Source organism: Heterocephalus glaber, unplaced genomic scaffold (genome assembly GCF_053883595.1).
Source record: "Heterocephalus glaber isolate CG9 unplaced genomic scaffold, H.glaber_assembly_v1.0 deba00001790, whole genome shotgun sequence".
Lineage (NCBI taxonomy): Eukaryota > Metazoa > Chordata > Mammalia > Rodentia > Bathyergidae > Heterocephalus > Heterocephalus glaber.
In genome coordinates, this window is record NW_028258473.1 from 2,111,078 (window position 1) to 2,128,599 (window position 17,522).

The following is a 17,522-nucleotide window of genomic DNA, read 5'->3' on the forward strand; positions in this document are numbered from 1 at the left end:
GGGAAGAAAAGAAAAATAGAGAATGAATAAGACACAAGAGAAAGAAATCAAATGAAGAGATATGGATAAAAGTAGGAGGGATATAGAGGGGAAAGGGAGAATTCCTTTCCCCTCTATGAACAATATTGGGAGAAAAAGGCAAGAGGAAAAGAAGCACATATACACAGACGTGCTCATAAAAGAACAACAGGTAAAATAATGGAATAAATATGTAGGGAAAATGTACAGAAGGAGGAAAACAGCAAAAAATAAACATCAAAAAAGTAAGATAAGAAATGAAAAAGTAATATCGAAGATACTACAATAAAAGAAACATTTCTATTGTTTTGGATAGAACCTGTCTAAACAGTGTAGCATTAAGGAGCAGAGCTCAAGCTAGTACATGTCTCTGTTCATGCTGGAAATCTGAGGTGGCAGTCTGTCCCCAGAGTGGTGCTAGGTGCAGAGATCTGCTTACAGTGAGTACACGACACCAATGTGAGCTTCCAATCCTGTGTTGCTCAGGATGAACCTGGCATCCGACCATGGGAGTCTGCTCTCCAACTGTTGACCATCTCCCTGTCTTTCCCCCATCCACTCTGGAAGATTGGCAGTGTGAAGCAGCCAAGGGACTGCTGTGAGACCCAGGTTCAAACACTCCGCTGTTCTCTACAGTACTGTTCCCACCAGTTTGGTTCATGATTCTGGCAGAGGGCCCTTGTGCTGAGGTCACTCACCAACTGATTGACTGTGGAAGGTTGCTCTGGAAGCAGTGCCCTGGGTTTTCCTTGCTGATTCCAACTGCCAGTGATTCTTTTGATCCAGATGTAGTTCCCCAGTTCTCCATGAACAAAAAAGTTCTTAGTTTCACTTTGCCTCCAAGATGGCGACGAGCCAGCCACTGTCAGCTGTGTGATCTATTTCTTCTGTACCATTTAATCTTATTTTGTGGTATGTTAGTTCCTTCGTGGTTCCTGAGTAACCTCCACTCACCTTGATTCCACTGCTAGCTATTGTTTTCCAGACTCTAGACACATTTTCCTGAAGAAGCTGAGGTGCTGGCACTCACTGCTCTGCCAATTTTGGCTTTCAGGGTTCTTAGTCAAATTATATTTATTAAACTTTTTCTCTGCTACCAGAAACGTTAATATGGACTTAGTTTGTATTTGACAAATGACTTTTATTTAAAATGTATGCAATAACTTTTACCCTTACACGTAAAGTCCTGTTTTAAAATACACTTAAACCTACTTTTAGTGATTTTTTTATTGGATGTGTGTGTGTGTGTGTGTGTGTGTGTGTGTGTGTATGTGTGTTCTTGAGACAGAGTCTTGCTGTGCAGTTTAAGCCAGTCTCGAACTCACTATATAGCCCAGGCTGGCCTTGAACTTAGCTTCCTGAATGCTGGGATTACAGGTATGGGCCACCATGCCTCTGCTACAGAGTTTTAGTTTTATAGAAAAAAATGAGTGAAGTGTACAGAGAGATCTCATATATCCTCCCACCCCTATATTTCACCCATTTCTTGTATTATCGTCTTGTAAGTCAGATACATTTATTATGCTTGATGAGCCAATTTCACTACAGTATTATTAACCAAAGTGTATAGTTTATATTAGGGTTTGCACTTTTTGTTATACATTCTATGAGTTTGACACATGTTTAATGATATACATGCATTAATCATTACCCTGTCACCATACAGAAGAGTTTCATGGCCCTAAATTTCTCTTATGCTCCACTTATTCATCATTCCCTTCTTCCTCCATCACTGAAATCCTGTACTGATCTTACTTTTTTACTGTGTTTTGACATTTCTAGCATGTCATGTAGTAAGAATCATGTAGTATATAGCATTGTCAGGTTGGACTCTGACTTAACAATATACATTTTAGTTTCCTCTATGTTTTTTCATGGTTGATAGTTCCATTCTTTTTTATCTTGTATTCCATTGTATGATACACCACAGTTTGTCCATTCACTCACCGAAGGACATATAGGTTGTTTCCATATTAGTACATAGGTTTTTGTGTGGAAATAAACTTTCAACTCATCTGGGTAAATATTAAGGAGTGTGGTTGGTGGATTATATGATAAGAATATGTTTAGCTTTGTAAGAAATTGTCAAACTGCCTCCCAAAGTGGCTGTGCCATTTTTCATTACTGCCAGCCATGGATGGAAGTTCTAGTTCATCCACATCCTTATCAGCTTTTGATGATGTCAGTATTCTGAATTGTAGTCATTTTAAAAGGTGTTTGGTGATATTTTATTGTTTTTTTTTTAATTTGTAGTTCCCTAATGACAGTATGATATCAAGCATCTTTTCATATGCTTATTTGTCATGTGTATATCTTCTCAAATGAGTCTGTTCAGGTAGTCTGCCAGTTTTTAAAATTGGTTTACTTCTTGAGTTGTAAGAGTTCTTTGTATATGTTTGCTCCCATTCCTTTATTGGATATGTGCTTTGCAAAGGTTTTTTTTTCTACTCTGCACCTTGTGTTTTCATTTTGTTAACACTTTCTTTTGTAGAGTAGAATTTTTAATTTTAAGGAAGTTCAGCTTAGTCATTTTTTTCTTTCATAGATCATGCTTTTAATGTTTTATCTAAAAAGTCATTGCTAACTCAAGGTCAGACAGATTTTCTTCTATGTTATCTTATAAGAGTTTGGTACATTTAGGTCTACCATCCATTTTGTGTTAAATTTTGTGAGAGGTTTAAGATCTGTATCTATATTCATTTTTATCCCATTGTTCCAGGACCATTTGTTCAAAAAGATTATTCTTTTTCCATTGAATTTCCTTTTCTCCTTTATAAAAGATCAGTTGATTCTTTTTGTATGGATATATATCTGGGCTATTTCTGTTACATGGATATATTTGTCCATTCTTTCTTCAATACTACATTGTCTCGATCTCTATAACTTTGTAGGAAGGTTTAAAATAAATTATACACTTTATAATCAGTTTTTCAATATCTATAAAATAAATTACTGGCATTTTAACTGGAATTGCAATGAATGTATCGATCAAGTTGAGAAGAATTGAAATCTTCAAATTATTGCCTCTTTATCCAGAAGCATGTATTATCTCTCCATTTATTTATATATCATTTGATTTATTTCATAAGAATTTTGTAGTTCCCTCATGTAGATCTTTTATATTGTTAGATTTGTATGTAAGGATTACATATTTTTGAAGTCTATTTTAATAGTCTTAAAAATAATCTTGTTATTGTTATGCATAGACCAGTAGCACCAACATCATCTGGGATGTTGTTTTGAAATTCAGGTCCTTGGCCCACACTCATACCTACTGGGCCTTTAACATGTAAATACTTGTGTTAATGAATATTCATTTTATTAGGCCAAGAGAGGGTAAGATGCGAACTGTGTGGAAGTAGCAGAGTGGTCTACCTTCTTTTTCTCTGGTAGGATGACATTTTATTCACATTTCAGTTTTGTTAAATTCATTTATTCAAATTACAAGGATTCTTTTATTCATAGTCTCTCTTCCTTTTCACCAGTGTGGTACTGGCTTCTCAGAATACTGCTCCCATTTCACTTAGGCTCCTAGATATGTAGGATTGGAGGCAGAACTTTGAGGTTGGGGAATTAGAGAATTAGGCTCTAATTCTGGCTCTGCCATGGTGTCATTTGTTGACCTCAGACTAATCAATTTTTTATTCTGAGCCTCCCTTTTCTTATGTGCAAAGCAAGGGAAACAAAATCCTCACCACTTATGCTTATTATAATGTACTAAAAAATATATAACAGTTGTTTCATACAGTGGAGAAAGGCTGATTATTTAAGTATATTTAGTTATCTTTGGTTACTCAGGATATTCTGATTGTGGAAATGTGACTTGGGAATTTTCCTAGTTTAAGAGATTTGCTTGTAAGGTTGCTAAGGAGAGCCCAATATGGGTGGTTTCTGAGAATCCTAGTGCGTAGTCCACCCACACCCAACTAATATTATCTTCTGCTCAAAAACAGTTTGTGGATTGCTGCCCATTTCATTCACATGCCACCAGAAATTTCAGCTGTACTTCTTTTTTGCTCTAGTTATACTTTTTTTACCCAGTAATAAAGCTTTAAAATATTAAAATAGGATTCATCTTTTGAGTTGTTTTTCTTGCACCTTTACCTGGCTCTTTGCCACATGACTCATTTGCTCTGTCTTTAATTACATGCACCGCTTTCTTTACAGTTTTTCAATCATGTATTGAGTATTTGCTTCCCATTTACACTTACGTGTAATTCCAGTTATGCTGTGAAGGTTAATTAGAGCCTTATACACCTTGCCTGGAAGTCATTGCTTGCTTGTACCTGACTCTCATTTCCTAGTGCTCTGGCAAAAGGCCTCCTCTACCCCAATCTGAATAATCTGGGAGATGTTTGACTGCTTTGCATCCTTTCTAAAAGCAGAGTTCAAAATTACATTTGGAATAACCACAATAAGGAAATGCATAGCCCTAGAATGTGGATGTGGCCAGTGTTTAATTGTTTTAACCAATGAAAAACTATGGACTCCCATTTTAGTGAATCACGTACTACTTTCTTAGACTGGGGAAGAGCCAAAGATGGCAAAGGTAATGACCTTATTGACTCTGATGAAGAAGTTACTTGCACACATGGTTGTGTAGGACATCCCCTTTGTAACATGAAAAGTCATCAACTGTGCCATCCTGGGGGTGCCTGAACATGCAAGGGACCAGCTGGGCATCCATACTGAGGCTTGGTCCATGGTACTTTCTTTACAAGTGGCATGTTCACTTCCTGTTCAAAAGTGTGCTTCCTTAATGTTTCACAGTTGGCCACTTTCTACGTTTTATCTTTGTGAAACTGGAAAAGATTTGTCAAATTATCTATTGCTGTATAAACAACCTATTTCTAAATCCTAGCAAGTTAAATTAAAACTAATTACATTTCATGAGTTTGTGGGTCATTAGTTCAGGCAGGGGTCAGCTGGGTGTTACCTTCTGCTCCACAAGGTGTTATTAACCTTTCAGATTAATTGATATGAAGAGTCCAGGATGGCTTTCCACATGTCTGGCACCGTGATGGGGATCACTGGAAGGGTACATTTGGCTGGTTATAAGATATTGACCTGAATGTCTACATTTAACCTTTCAAGCTTTTGATCTCAGGGGAGTCCAACTTCTTATATAATCTCTCAGGGCTCCCAGAGGGAGTATTCCAAGAGAACTAGGTAGATACTGCTGGCCTTTTATGATCTAGCTTCAGAAGACATTGTGTCACTTCTGTAGTACTCTGTTCTAAACAGTAATAATTCCACTCATATTCAGGATAGAAGGGACTTACCTGCCATTTCTCAATGAGGGGAGTGTGTCAAAGAATTTGTGTTCATGTTTTATGGCTTCAATAGTAAGGAAGAAAAATGATTCCCTGTATAGGGTATGTGACACCAATCTCTTAATTTGTTTCTAGGTGGGTACATAAAATTGTATATAATTCACAGTCCAAAGAAAAGTAAAATGTTTTGATCAAGAGATCTGTGCTGGTACTTTTAGTAGAAGGATTCTTGTTTCCAATCAAAAAGAGTCACTGATGTCTAGTTTTGGTACCAGAACTGCTAGTGTAGTTTTGATTGGGTGAGAAATCATGGGGATCTCAATAAGAATCAGAGAACTGTATAGAAAGATCTCTACAGAGGGATCCTGGACTCATGGACTTTTTTGCCTTTGGCAGATGAACACACTCAGTTACATAGGAGATTTTAAGTGTCATACTGGGAAGTAAGTTATAGTATAATTAGGACCAAATGGAATCTGGTAAGTGGTTTCATAGATCCAGTGAATGAGAAGTGATGTGATAAGAATAAGATAGGGACTGGCAGTCTTTGTAGACAAGAGATTTGTTTTTATAAAAGTTAGCAAAAGTAGGGTAGAATTACATGATTATATAAGATTAGGCTTATATAAGCAAACAGGGGTTGGAAAGGCAACCATGGAAACATACAGAGAATTACTCTTTCCCTAAGGCAAAAATTATTTCTTCTTACCTAATTTTATATTTTCTTCTGGGTGTTGGCAGTCCTGGGGGTAGTTTTAGCAGCTACAGTAGATCAGCGTGTCAGGAATCATCAGGGTGTTCTCATATAGATGTTAGCATTGCCGTGTTAGGAGTCTGCCCATTTAGTTGAAACTAGAATCATACCTAGACATGAAACTAGAGGCCCAAAGTACCTAAAATATGTACTAATGCTCCAACTTCTTCCTACTCTATATTTGGGGTGGGGTAGGGGAAGGAGAGAGGGAGAAGAAGAGAGAGAGAAATATGCTGGGGTCCAAACTCAGGGATTTGCAAATCTGAGATCACCACCACTGAGCTATACCTCCAACTTCTGTCTTATGTTTTTGTTATGAAGATGCATCTTGTTTTACTGACACTATATCTTATACAACAAGGAAACTTGTCCCTTATTTCCCTTTTCTTATAAGAGATAAAAATTAATGCAGTGAGTCATAAGAGCCAGCCCTGCAGATGCCTTCTCTGAGGTCCTCCAGGATAGTGAGGTTGATCCTCATCACTGAGGAAACAAACCTCATATGTTGCCTTGGATAGATGTAATCTCCCCAAGACATTTATATAAAGAAACATCATTGTACTGTATATCTTTACCTGTGCACTGAACAAGTGAGCTGCTTTGGATTGGATGTTTTTATATTTTAAAATTTTGTTACTGCCAGTCTTTGTAGTACTTGGAGAGGCAATTCCTATCAGCTTTTGAGTGTGTATAGTGCGATAAGGTGAAGACCTGGTCCAGTGTTCTCTGGATGCTATAATACTATGCTCTGTGGTCCGAAAGGATGCTCTGGTTTTACGACACACATAGAGCAGGACTAGAAAGGATTTATTCTAATACTGTTAATGCTAACTCACTTGCTTTGTATGAAAAGATTTGTACTTTATGGAGTTGGCCTTCTCATGTGTTTGCCATTCTCTTTTTGTTTACCCCATCTGCTGCTAGACATGACTCTAGGTATTTATTGGTTAAAAACTCAGGTCAGACTGCCATTAACATTATGAATAAATGCCTCTTTTTTTTGTATTAAATTCTTTTATTGATACATTGTAGGTATACAACACAATTACATTTCTCATTGGGAATTGTACCTTTATATAATGCATCTTGGTTCTTATTTTTTCCCCGTTCCTAGCCCTCCCTTCACGCCCTCCACCCTTCCCTATTTACAAAGACTTTATTTCCATTTTTTCCATTTCTCACCATTTTTTCCTTTCCCTTCTTTCCTTTCCCCTGCCACTCCCACTACCTCTACCCATTTGGACCTTTTCTTCCTATTTTGCATTATCGATTATTCATTCTAATCATTGGTACATTTTAGATATACAATATAATGACATTCATCATTGGAAATTTGCACCTTTACATAGTCTCTCTTGGTTCTTAGTTTTCACCCTTGCCCAGCCCTCCCTTCAACCCCTCCAGCCCTCTCTATTTACAAAAATTTTGTTCCTATTTTTCCATTTTCTCATATTAATCCCATTCCCTTCTATCCTTTCCCCTAGCCCTCCCACTTCCTTCCCCTTTGCCCCTTTTCTTCCTATTTCACATTACCTATTATACATTTAGTCCTTATTTACACCTTCAGTTTCTCACACCAGAGAAACTATTAGGTATTTACACATGTGTGTCCTATTTATTTCACTTAAGAGTATTGCCTCCATGTGCATCCACTTAGCTATAAATGTCTCTAATTTCTCATTTTTTTATGGCTGAGTAGTACTCCATTTTATTAAAAAACCACCTTTTCTTTATCCAGTTTCCAGTTGATGGGCATTTGGGCTGTTTCCAAGTTTTAGCTATTACAAACTGCACTGCTATGAACATGGGCGCACATGTATCACTGTGGTATGATTCTTTGAATTCTTTGGGGAAGATCCCCAGCAGTGGAATAGCGGGATCAAATGGGATTTCCAGTCCTAGTTCTTTGAGGTATCTCCATACTGATTTCCACAGTGGTTGCACCAGTCTACACTCCCACCAGCAGTGGAACAGGGTTCCTCTTTCCCCACAGCCCTGCCAGCATTTGTTATTGGTTGATTTCATGACAGCAGCCATTCTTTCTGGAGTGAAGTGGAATCTCAGGGTTGTTTTCATTTGCATCTCTCGAATGACCAGTGATTTTGAACATTTTTTCATGTATTTATTTGCTATTTCTACTTCTTTGTCTGAGAAATGTCTGTTCATTTCAGATGCCCATTTTTGGATTGGGTCTTTAAATTTGGGAGGTCTGATCTTTTTAAGTTCTTTATAGAATTGAGATAGTAGAGCTTTGTCTGAGGAAGAGCAGGTGAAGATTTTTTCCCACGTTGTAGATTGTCTCTTCACACTGCTGGTGGTTTCTCTTGCTGTGCAGAAGCTTTTTAATAAGAAGAGATCCCATTTGTTGATTGTTTGTGCTAGTTCTCGGGCAACTGAGGTTTTGTTCATAAAATCTTTTCCTACATCGATGTCTTCAAGAGTTCTACCTAACCTCTGTTCCAACTGGTTCAGAGTTTCTATTTTAATATTTAGATCTTTAATCCATTTTGATTTTAGTTTAGTGCATGGTGAGAGATACAGGTCTAGTTTTAATCTTTGGCAAGTTGAAGCCCAATTTTTCCAGCACCATTTAGTAAAGAGGCTATCTTTCCTCCAATGAGGGTGTTTGGCTCCTTTGTCAAAGATGAGATGGCAGAGTGTGTCTGGTGTTGTTTCTGCACCTTCTAATCTGTTCCACTGGTCCTCAAGCCTGTTTCTTTGCCAGTACCATGCTGTTTTTATCACAGTAGCTTTGTAGTAGAGTTGCAGATTGGGGATTGTGATACCCCCTGCCATGTCTCTGTTACCTAGAATTGCTTTTGCTATTCTGTTTCTCTTCTTGCTCCAAATGAATTTTTGGATTGTTTTCTCGAGGTCTATGAAGTATGCTGCTGGGATCTCAATTGGAATTGCATTAAATCTATATAGCAGTTTTGGAAGTATGGCCATTTTCATTCTATTAATCCTTCCTACCCAGGAGCAGGGGATGTCTGTCCATTTTCTGATATCATCTTCAATCTCTCTTTTCAGAGTGCCATAGTTTTCAGAGAAGAGGTCTTTGATTTCTTTCGTTAGGATGATTCCTAGGTATTTTAGTTTTTTGGATGCTATTGTGAAAGGAATTATTTGCCCTATTTCTCTCTCAGTGAGTCTGTCATTGGTGTAGAGGAAAGCTATTGATTTTTGTGTGTTGACCTTGTAACCAGCTACTTGACTGAATTTGGTTATTAAGTCTAGAAGACGTTTGGTGGAGTTCTCGGGGTCTTCTATATAGAATATCATGTCATCTGCAAATAATGGCAATTTGACTTCTTCATTTTCTATCTTTATTCCTTTTATTTCTTTCTCTTGTCTAATTGCCATGGCTAATGTTTCCAGGACTATATTGAACAAGAGTGGTGATAGTGGACATCCTTGTCTTGTTCCTGATTTTAGTGTGAACGATTTCAGTTTTTCATCATTTAGTACGATATTGACTGTTGGTTTTTCATAGATGACTTCTATCAGTTTGTGGTAGAGACCATCTATTCCAATTTTTTGTAGGGTTTTTATGATAAATGCATGTTGGATTTTGTCAAATGCTTTTTCTGCATCTATGGAGATAATCATATGGTTTTTGTCCTTGGCTCCATTGATATAGTGTATTACATTAATTGATTTTCATATATGGAACCATCCCTGCATCCCTGGGATGAATCCCACTTGATCAGGGTGTATGATCTTCTTGATGATCTTTTGCATTCTGTTTGGCAGTATCTTATTAAGGATTTTTGCATCTATGTTCATTAGTAAGATTGGCCTATAGTTCTCTTTTTCAGTTGGGTCTTTCTCTGCTTTGGGGATCAAGGTGATGCTTGCTTCCAGGAATGAATTTGTGATTATTGCTTCCCTTTCAATTTCATTGAAGAGTTAAAAAGTAGTGGCAGCAGTTCCTTCTCTAAATGTCTTCTAGAATTCAGCATTGAAGCCATCAGGGCCCAGGCTTTTCTTAGGTAATAAGTTTTTAATTACATTTTCAATTTCATTGGTTGATATTGGGTTTTTCAGAACTTTTAGGTCTTCTTCATTCAACTTTGGTAATTCATATGTATCTAGGAATCTGTCCATTTCTTCTGTGTTGTCTATCTTATTGGCATATAGGTTCTGGAAGTAGGTATTGATGATCATCTGGATTTCTGCTGGGTCTGTTGTAGTTTCACCCTTTTCATTCCTAGTTGCATGGATTTGGGCCTTTTCTTTCCTTTTTCTGACAAGGTTGACTAAAGGTTTATCAATTTTGTTGATTCTTTCAAAGAACCAACTCTTGGCTTCATTGATTTTTTTTGTGTGTCATTCTCTTAGTCTACATTGCATTGATTTTTCCTCTGATCTTTATAATTTCTTCCCTTGTATAAGCTTTGGGGTTGTCCTGCTCTTCTTTTTCTAGAAGCTTGATGTTCAGCATCAGGTTGTTTAATTGAGCTCGTTCTGTTTTCCTAATATGCGTATTCACTGCTATGAATTTCCCTTGTAAGACTGCTTTCATTGTGTCCCATAGATTCCGATATGTTGTATTGTCATTGTCATTTAATTGAAGGAACTGTCTGATTTCTTCTTTAATTTCCTCTGTGACCCATTGGTTATTCAGAAGTGTGTTGTTCAATTTCCACGTGTTTATGAAATTTTTTGAGTTTCTTTTGCTATGGATCTCCAATTTCATCGCATTATGGTCTGATAATATACAGGGGATAACTTCAGTTCCTTTTCACTTACTTAAACATGTTCTGTGTGTGAGTATGTGGTCTATTTTGGAGAATGACCCATGTGCAGCTGAGAAGAATGTGTATTCTGATTTTGTGGGGTGGAAGACTCTGTAAACATCTGTTAAGTTCATTTGTTCAAGAGTTCGATTGAGTTCTAGTATTTCATTACTTATTTTTAGTCTAGTTGATCTATCTATTTGTGACAGTGGGTTGTTGAGGTCCCCCACTACAATTGTATTAGTGCATATATGACTTTTCATGTCCGTTAGTATTTGTTTTATATAGTTGGGTGCAGTAGTGTTTGTTGCATAGATATTTATGATTGTCATCTCTTCCTCTTGGATTCTTTACAAGGATGTAGTGTCCTTCTTCCTCTCTCTTAAGTGTTGGTTTGAAATCTACTTGATCTGCAAAGAGGATAGCTACTCCTGCTGTTTTTCGGGTTCCTGTTGCATGGAGTATTGTTTTCCACCCTTTAACTTTCAGTCTATGAGTTTCCTTTTGAATGAAGTGTGTTTCTTGTACGCAGCATATTGTTGGATTTTGCTTCTTGACCCATTCTGCCAGTCTATTTCTTTTGATTGGTGAAGTGAGACCATTATTTAAAGTTGATGGTTATAACTGAAACATATCGACTTGTCATTGCCATGAGTTTTTCTTTTTGTTGGGTTCTCCCCCTTTACATTTAATTTCTTGTCATGCCAGATGGGTTCATTCTGCTTTGTTTCCTGGGGTTGTGATCCTCAATGTCTTTTCCTAGGATATTGTGTAAAATTCTTTGGAGTGCTGGTTTGGTCTTCACGAAGTTCCTAAGGTGCTCTTTGTCATGAAAGTATCTTATTTCTCCATCCATTTTGAAAGATAGTTTTTCAGGATACATCCATCTGGGTTGGAGGCTGTTTTCTTTTAGGGCTTGGAATATATCACTCCAAGCTCTTCTTACCTTGATGGTTTGTGTTGAGAAGTCTGCTGTGATTCTGATGGGCTTTCTTATGTATGTGATTTGTTTCTTTTCTCTGACTGCTTGGAGAACTTTGTTCTTCTGTAGTGTTTCTGGAATCTTAACAATTATATGCCTATGTGTAGATTTTTTTTTGATCAAGGCTATTTGGAGTCCTATATGCCTCACTTATGTGTATGTCAAGCTCTTTTCCCCTGCTTGGGAAGTTTTCTGCCATTATTTCTGTGAAGAGTTTTTTTATGTCATCTGCACTCTCTCCTCTTTCTTCATTGACTCCATTCAGTCTTATGTTATTGTTCTTTGCATCATCTAGCAGCTGCTGGATTGATTTTTCATGTTCCCTTATAATTTTGAAGCAATTTTTCTTTTCATGGTTACTAATTGCAATCTTATCTTCTATATCTGAAATTCTGTCCTCACACTGGCTCATTCTGCTGTGTAGACTTTTAATGGAGTTTTTCATGTCCTGGAAATCTATTTGCATCTGTTTTATGGATTCCATTTGTTTCCTATGTTGGGATTCCATCATGTTCCTCAGCTCCTCTCTAGCTTTATTAATCATGTCTTGCACTAGGGGCACAATTTCTCTTGTTATCTGAGAAATTATTTCTGATTTCATTTTTTCCAGATCCCCTTTTGTTGCCCATTCAGTGGGTCCAGGTGGTTGAGTATCAGAGTGTTCCATCTCATTTCCCTTTGGGGTTGCTGTAGGTGATCTGGAAGTCTGGTTTTGAGACTTATTTATGTGTTTTCACATTTCAACTGGGGTGGGGAGCTCTTAGCGCCTGCCCGGATTACCTCCTCTGAGCTGGGTGTGGTGGGACAGGGGCCGGGTGCAGCGGTAGGAATGGTGACCCAAAAGCCCTTTCCTGTGGGCTGGGAGCAGCCAGAGGGCTGGTGGCCAGGAATCCCCTTCCTCTGGACCAGGAGCAGTGGGATGGTGGCTCAGAAGCCCCTCCCTCTGGGCCGGGAGTGGTGGGAGGGATGGTGGCCAGGAAGCCTTTTCCTCTGCGCCAGGAGCAGCAATACAGAAGGTGCCCCAAAGGCCCTTTCTCTGGGCTTGGAGCAACAGGAGGGATGGTGACCGGGAAGCCCCTTCTTCTGGACCAGGAGCAGTGGGACGACGGCTCAGAAGCCCCTACCTCTGGGCCGGGAACAGTGGGACTCAGTTTCTTGGTCTGGTGTTCTGGTGTCCTCTGCGCCTTGGTAATGTGGAATCAGGTGGTTGCCTGTCTGCAGTGGGGTGATTCGTTTTCTTCCATGTGACTCAGGACCTCGGTAGGGCGTGTACAGACCTGCCTGTCTGCAGTGGGCTGATTTGGCGTGTGTTCCAAGCGACTCGAATAAATGCCTCTTATGATCCTTTTCTCATTTTCTCTCAAAGCATTTATTTTTTAAAGACAAGTGAAAAGAGTAAAAAAACCCCGACAAACCAAGAAAACCATTAACATTTTGGTTTTTGGTGCTAATAATTGAATCCAGGCCTAACCATACACTGTGCCACTGAACTATAGCCCCAGCCCAAGGTAATATTTTGCATTAAGAAAATTTCTAGTAACAAGGAAACTTACACTCTTGCACGTGAACCTTGTTAACCTAAAAGTTGTTTTGTCTATATTTTTCTTTTATTCCAGGTCCAAAATGCTAGTGATTTGCTGATCAAACCCTTGGAAAATTTTCGGAAGGAGCAAATAGGTTTCACAAAGGTACATTTTCATATACATATATATAAATAAATTTTTAATAGCAGTGTATAGTGGTTTTGGGTAGTGTTCTTCACCCTATAGGTTTATGATGGTTAATTTTATGTTTCAACTTATGAGGCCACAAAATGCCCAGATAGCTGCTTAAATATTACTTCAGGTTGTGTATGTGAGGGTGTTTTCAGAAGATGTTAGCATTTGAATTGCTGTACTGACTGAAGATCTATCCTTGCCAGTGTTCAGTGGCTATCATTCAATCCATTGAGGGCTTGAATAGAACAAAAATATGGAGGAAGGTTGAATTAACTACCTGACCACACAACCTAGATTATCAGTCTTCTCCTGCCCTCAGTCTGCCTTGTTCTTAGGCCTTTATACCCAGATTAGAATATATTATGGTGGCTCTCAGGCCTTCAAATTATACCACCAGCCTCCATTCTGGGTCTCTAGCTTCCAGCTAGCAGATCACATGACATGTCACCTTCAATTATCACATGAGCCAGTGTCTTAAAGAAATTGGTACAAATAATTGGGAAGCTACTATAATACATACAGTCATGTGTCACTTAACAGTGGGGATACATTACGATTAATGTATCTTTAGGTGATTTTTTCATTGTGTGAACATTATAGGGAATACTTACACACACCTAGATGGTCTAGGTTAGTCACTCAACATGGCACCTTGATGGACTTAAGAAATGCAATAAATATAAGACCTGTAAGGCTGGTGCCAGTGTAACATAGCGTGGAGTAAACTTTTTTTTATAAGTAGGAGTACACTGTAAAATAATGGTAAAAAGGAAATACTTAATCCAGTAACATAATCATTTATTATTGTTAGCTTACATTGTTTAATATTAAATACTGTACCTAATTGTATGTGTTATACTTTTTCAGTACAACTGGTCGGGTAGTAGGTTTGTTTACACCAGCATTGCCACAAAACACATCTGTAATATCTCATGCTGTCACATTGCTATGGAATTTTTTAGCTCCATTATAGTTGACTGAATTATCATTAATGTGGCACATGAGTTTATCTAAAAAGTGTGAAAGCACTGTTAGAACTGGGCAATTGGTAGAGACTGGAAGAGATTTGAGGCACATACTAGAAAAAGCTCACATTGCTGTGAAGGAACTTTTAGATCTGGTGAGGGATCAGAAAGAAAAGAGAACTGCAGAGAAAGTTTCCATCTTGTTAGGGAATACACAAATAACACAAATAACAAATAATGCACAGAATGTTGGTAGAAGTGTAGGCATTGAAGGTGATTTTGATGAGGTTTCAAATAGAAATGAGGAATATATTATTGAACAATTGAAAAGGGAATTCTTATTATAAAATGATAATGACCTTGGTTGAATTATATTTGTGTTCTACTTTATAGAAGGTGAAATTTGTTATTTAGCTGAGGACATTTCTAAGTAAAATATTGAAGGAATAGTTTGGTCCCTCTTTCCTGCTTACAGTAAAACTCAAGGATAAAGAAATAATTCTTAAGCAAAAATGAAGCAGAACTTAAAGAGTTGTAAATTTCTCAGCATATTCATATTTTAAAGAATGAAAAAGCTAGTTCTGCAGAAAGCCCAAGGGTATGGCTGATTGACTATTTGATAAGATTAGTATGGGTCTGAATGAAGGATCTCATCAGCCATCTTAACAGAAGCCTATATAGAGATGGATTTATACTATCAGAAACACTGCCATTTGAGACTAAAAGAAACAGAGAAAAATAGATGGACGAAGTCTTGAACCTGTGCTATTCTTTAAGAAAAAGAAAAGTATCCCAAAGATGACCCAGATACCATCATACATGCCACTACCATCACAGGCCATGGGGGGCCCCAGGCCAGTTTCTCCTGGGCTCCAAAGGGTAGGCCAGTATCAGAGTGTGAGGATGCTCTGCCTAAGTACCTCAAGGGACAGGCCCCTGTAGAGAGCACTATGAACAAATTCCTCCCCATTCTTCATAGAGAGCAGCATCATGAGTCATGGGGAGGGCAAACCTGTGGAGATGGGAGAGTGATAGTGCTTAATAGGTGTCACAGCTTCACAGCTGGACAGGAAGTTTGCCTCATGATGAATGTACCTCAATCATAAACTATGTCTGATTTACATGATGTTTAGTTGACACTGGACTTTCACCTTTTGAATTAATACTGGAATGAATTAAAACTTTGGGGGTTTTTGGGATGGGATGATTGTATTTTGCATGTGAGAAGAACATGAGTTTTGGGGAGACTGGAGTGGGATGTTATGAACTGAATGCTTGTGTCTGCCTAAATTCATATTTTGAAAATCTAACCCCCAATATGATGGTTTTTAGGAGGTAAGAACTCTGGGAGTTGATTAGGTCATGATGGTGGAGTTCTCATGAATGGCCGTAGTGCCCATACAAGAAGACACATGAGAGAATTTATCTGTAGGGCATGTGAAGACACAATGAGCAGAAGGCATTCTGCCATACAAAAAGAAGGCCTTTGCCAGACGCTTATCTTGTGGGTTGATCTTGGACTCCCCAGCTTTCAAAATTTTGAGAAATAATTTTCTGTTATTTAACCCGTAGTCTGTGCTGTTCTGTATAGTAGCCAAAACTGAGTAAGACCAAGGGAGTTGGTTAGTCTCCATAACAAAGATAATTATCAAAAAACATGAGGGGCCAGGGATTTAGCTCAGTGGTGTCCTGCCTGCCTCGCAAATGCAAGGTCCTGAGTTTGATCCCTGGTACTGGGGGGAAATATGAGAAAATCTGGAACTGGCTTCTAGGTCTGTAGACAGCTCTGTAACTGTTGATCAGTTATTTTTCATTTTAGAATTTCAGTTGCTCTGTCTGGAAAATGAGCAGCTTGGTAATAATACCTTTCATTTAGCAAGTATCTGTTGTTATGTGCTGAGTACTCGGGTAGGGGTTGCACATTTATTCCCCCATTCAACAACCGTAGGAGCTTCTATTATTCCCACATTTCACAAACAAGGTGACTGAGGCTTGTACATGAACAAACATGTAGATAAATAAGATGACCAAACATATGTATCAAGTGACAGTGGCCTAGACTTAGTTTTTGTTTTTTTAAGCTTTAGATTCCAGATTCTTCTGTTAAGCTATACTGTCTAGATTTATGCCATCTATTATGGAAGCCACTAGATATTGAAATAAAATTAACAACTCAATTTTTAGTCTTCCAGCCCCATTTCAAGTACTAGTAACTATTATGTTAGACAGCTCAGATATATAATATTTCTATCCTTGTAGAAAGTCCTGATGCATATTGCTGTGCCAGATAATCTCAAAAGTATTTCTCTTATTCTTTATGGTCTTATAAAGGACTATGAATAATATTCAATTTTAGTCTTTTAAGCTAGGTTTAGGCCTATTTATTTTTTCTGCATTAAATTCTCTTATTAGTACATTGTAGGTATACAACACAATTACATTTCTCATTGGGAATTGTACCTTTATATGATGCATCTTGGTTCTTATTTTTTCCCCATTTCTAGCCCTCCCTTCACGCCCTCCACCCTTCCCTATTTACAAAGACTTTATTTCCATTTTTTCCATTTCTCACCATTTTTCCTTTCCCTTCTTTCCTTTCCCCTGCCCCTCCCACTACCCCTACCCCTTTGGACCTTTTCTTCCTATTTTGCATTATCGATTATTCATTCTAATAATTGGTACATTTGAGGTATACAATATAATGACATTCATCATTGGAAATTTGCACCTTTACATAGTCTCTCTTGGTTCTTATTTGTCACCCTTGCCAAGCCCTCCCTTCAACCCCGCCATTCCTCCCTATTTATAAAGATTTTGTTCCTATTTTTCCATTTTCTCATATTAATCCCATTCCCTTCTATCCTTTGCCCTAGCCCTCCCACTTCCTTCCCCTTTGCCCCTTTTCTTCCTATTTCACATTACCTATTATACATTTAGTCCATATTTACACTTTCAGTTTCTCACACCAGAGAAACTATTCCATATTTATTCATGTGTGTCCTATTTATTTCACTTAAGAGTATTGCCTCAAGGTGCATCCACTTAGCTATAAATGTCTCTAATTTCTCATTTT

General features: G+C 37.9%; 1 protein-coding gene across 4 annotated transcripts in view; it reads left to right on the forward strand.

Annotated features, from left to right (window-relative positions):
- Ophn1 (oligophrenin 1) overlaps positions 1 to 17,522 on the forward strand; it is a 508,962-nt gene that overhangs the window by 205,161 nt on the left and 286,279 nt on the right. For all 4 annotated transcript variants that reach the window (XR_015448092.1, XM_087203252.1, XM_087203253.1 and 1 more), the window contains exon 5: positions 13,383 to 13,454. Coding sequence is in view for 3 of the 4 variants with exons in the window: in XM_087203252.1 (XP_087059378.1) it covers positions 13,383 to 13,454 (72 nt within the window). In the remaining variant the exon portion in view is untranslated. The remainder of the gene's footprint in view (positions 1 to 13,382; positions 13,455 to 17,522) is intronic.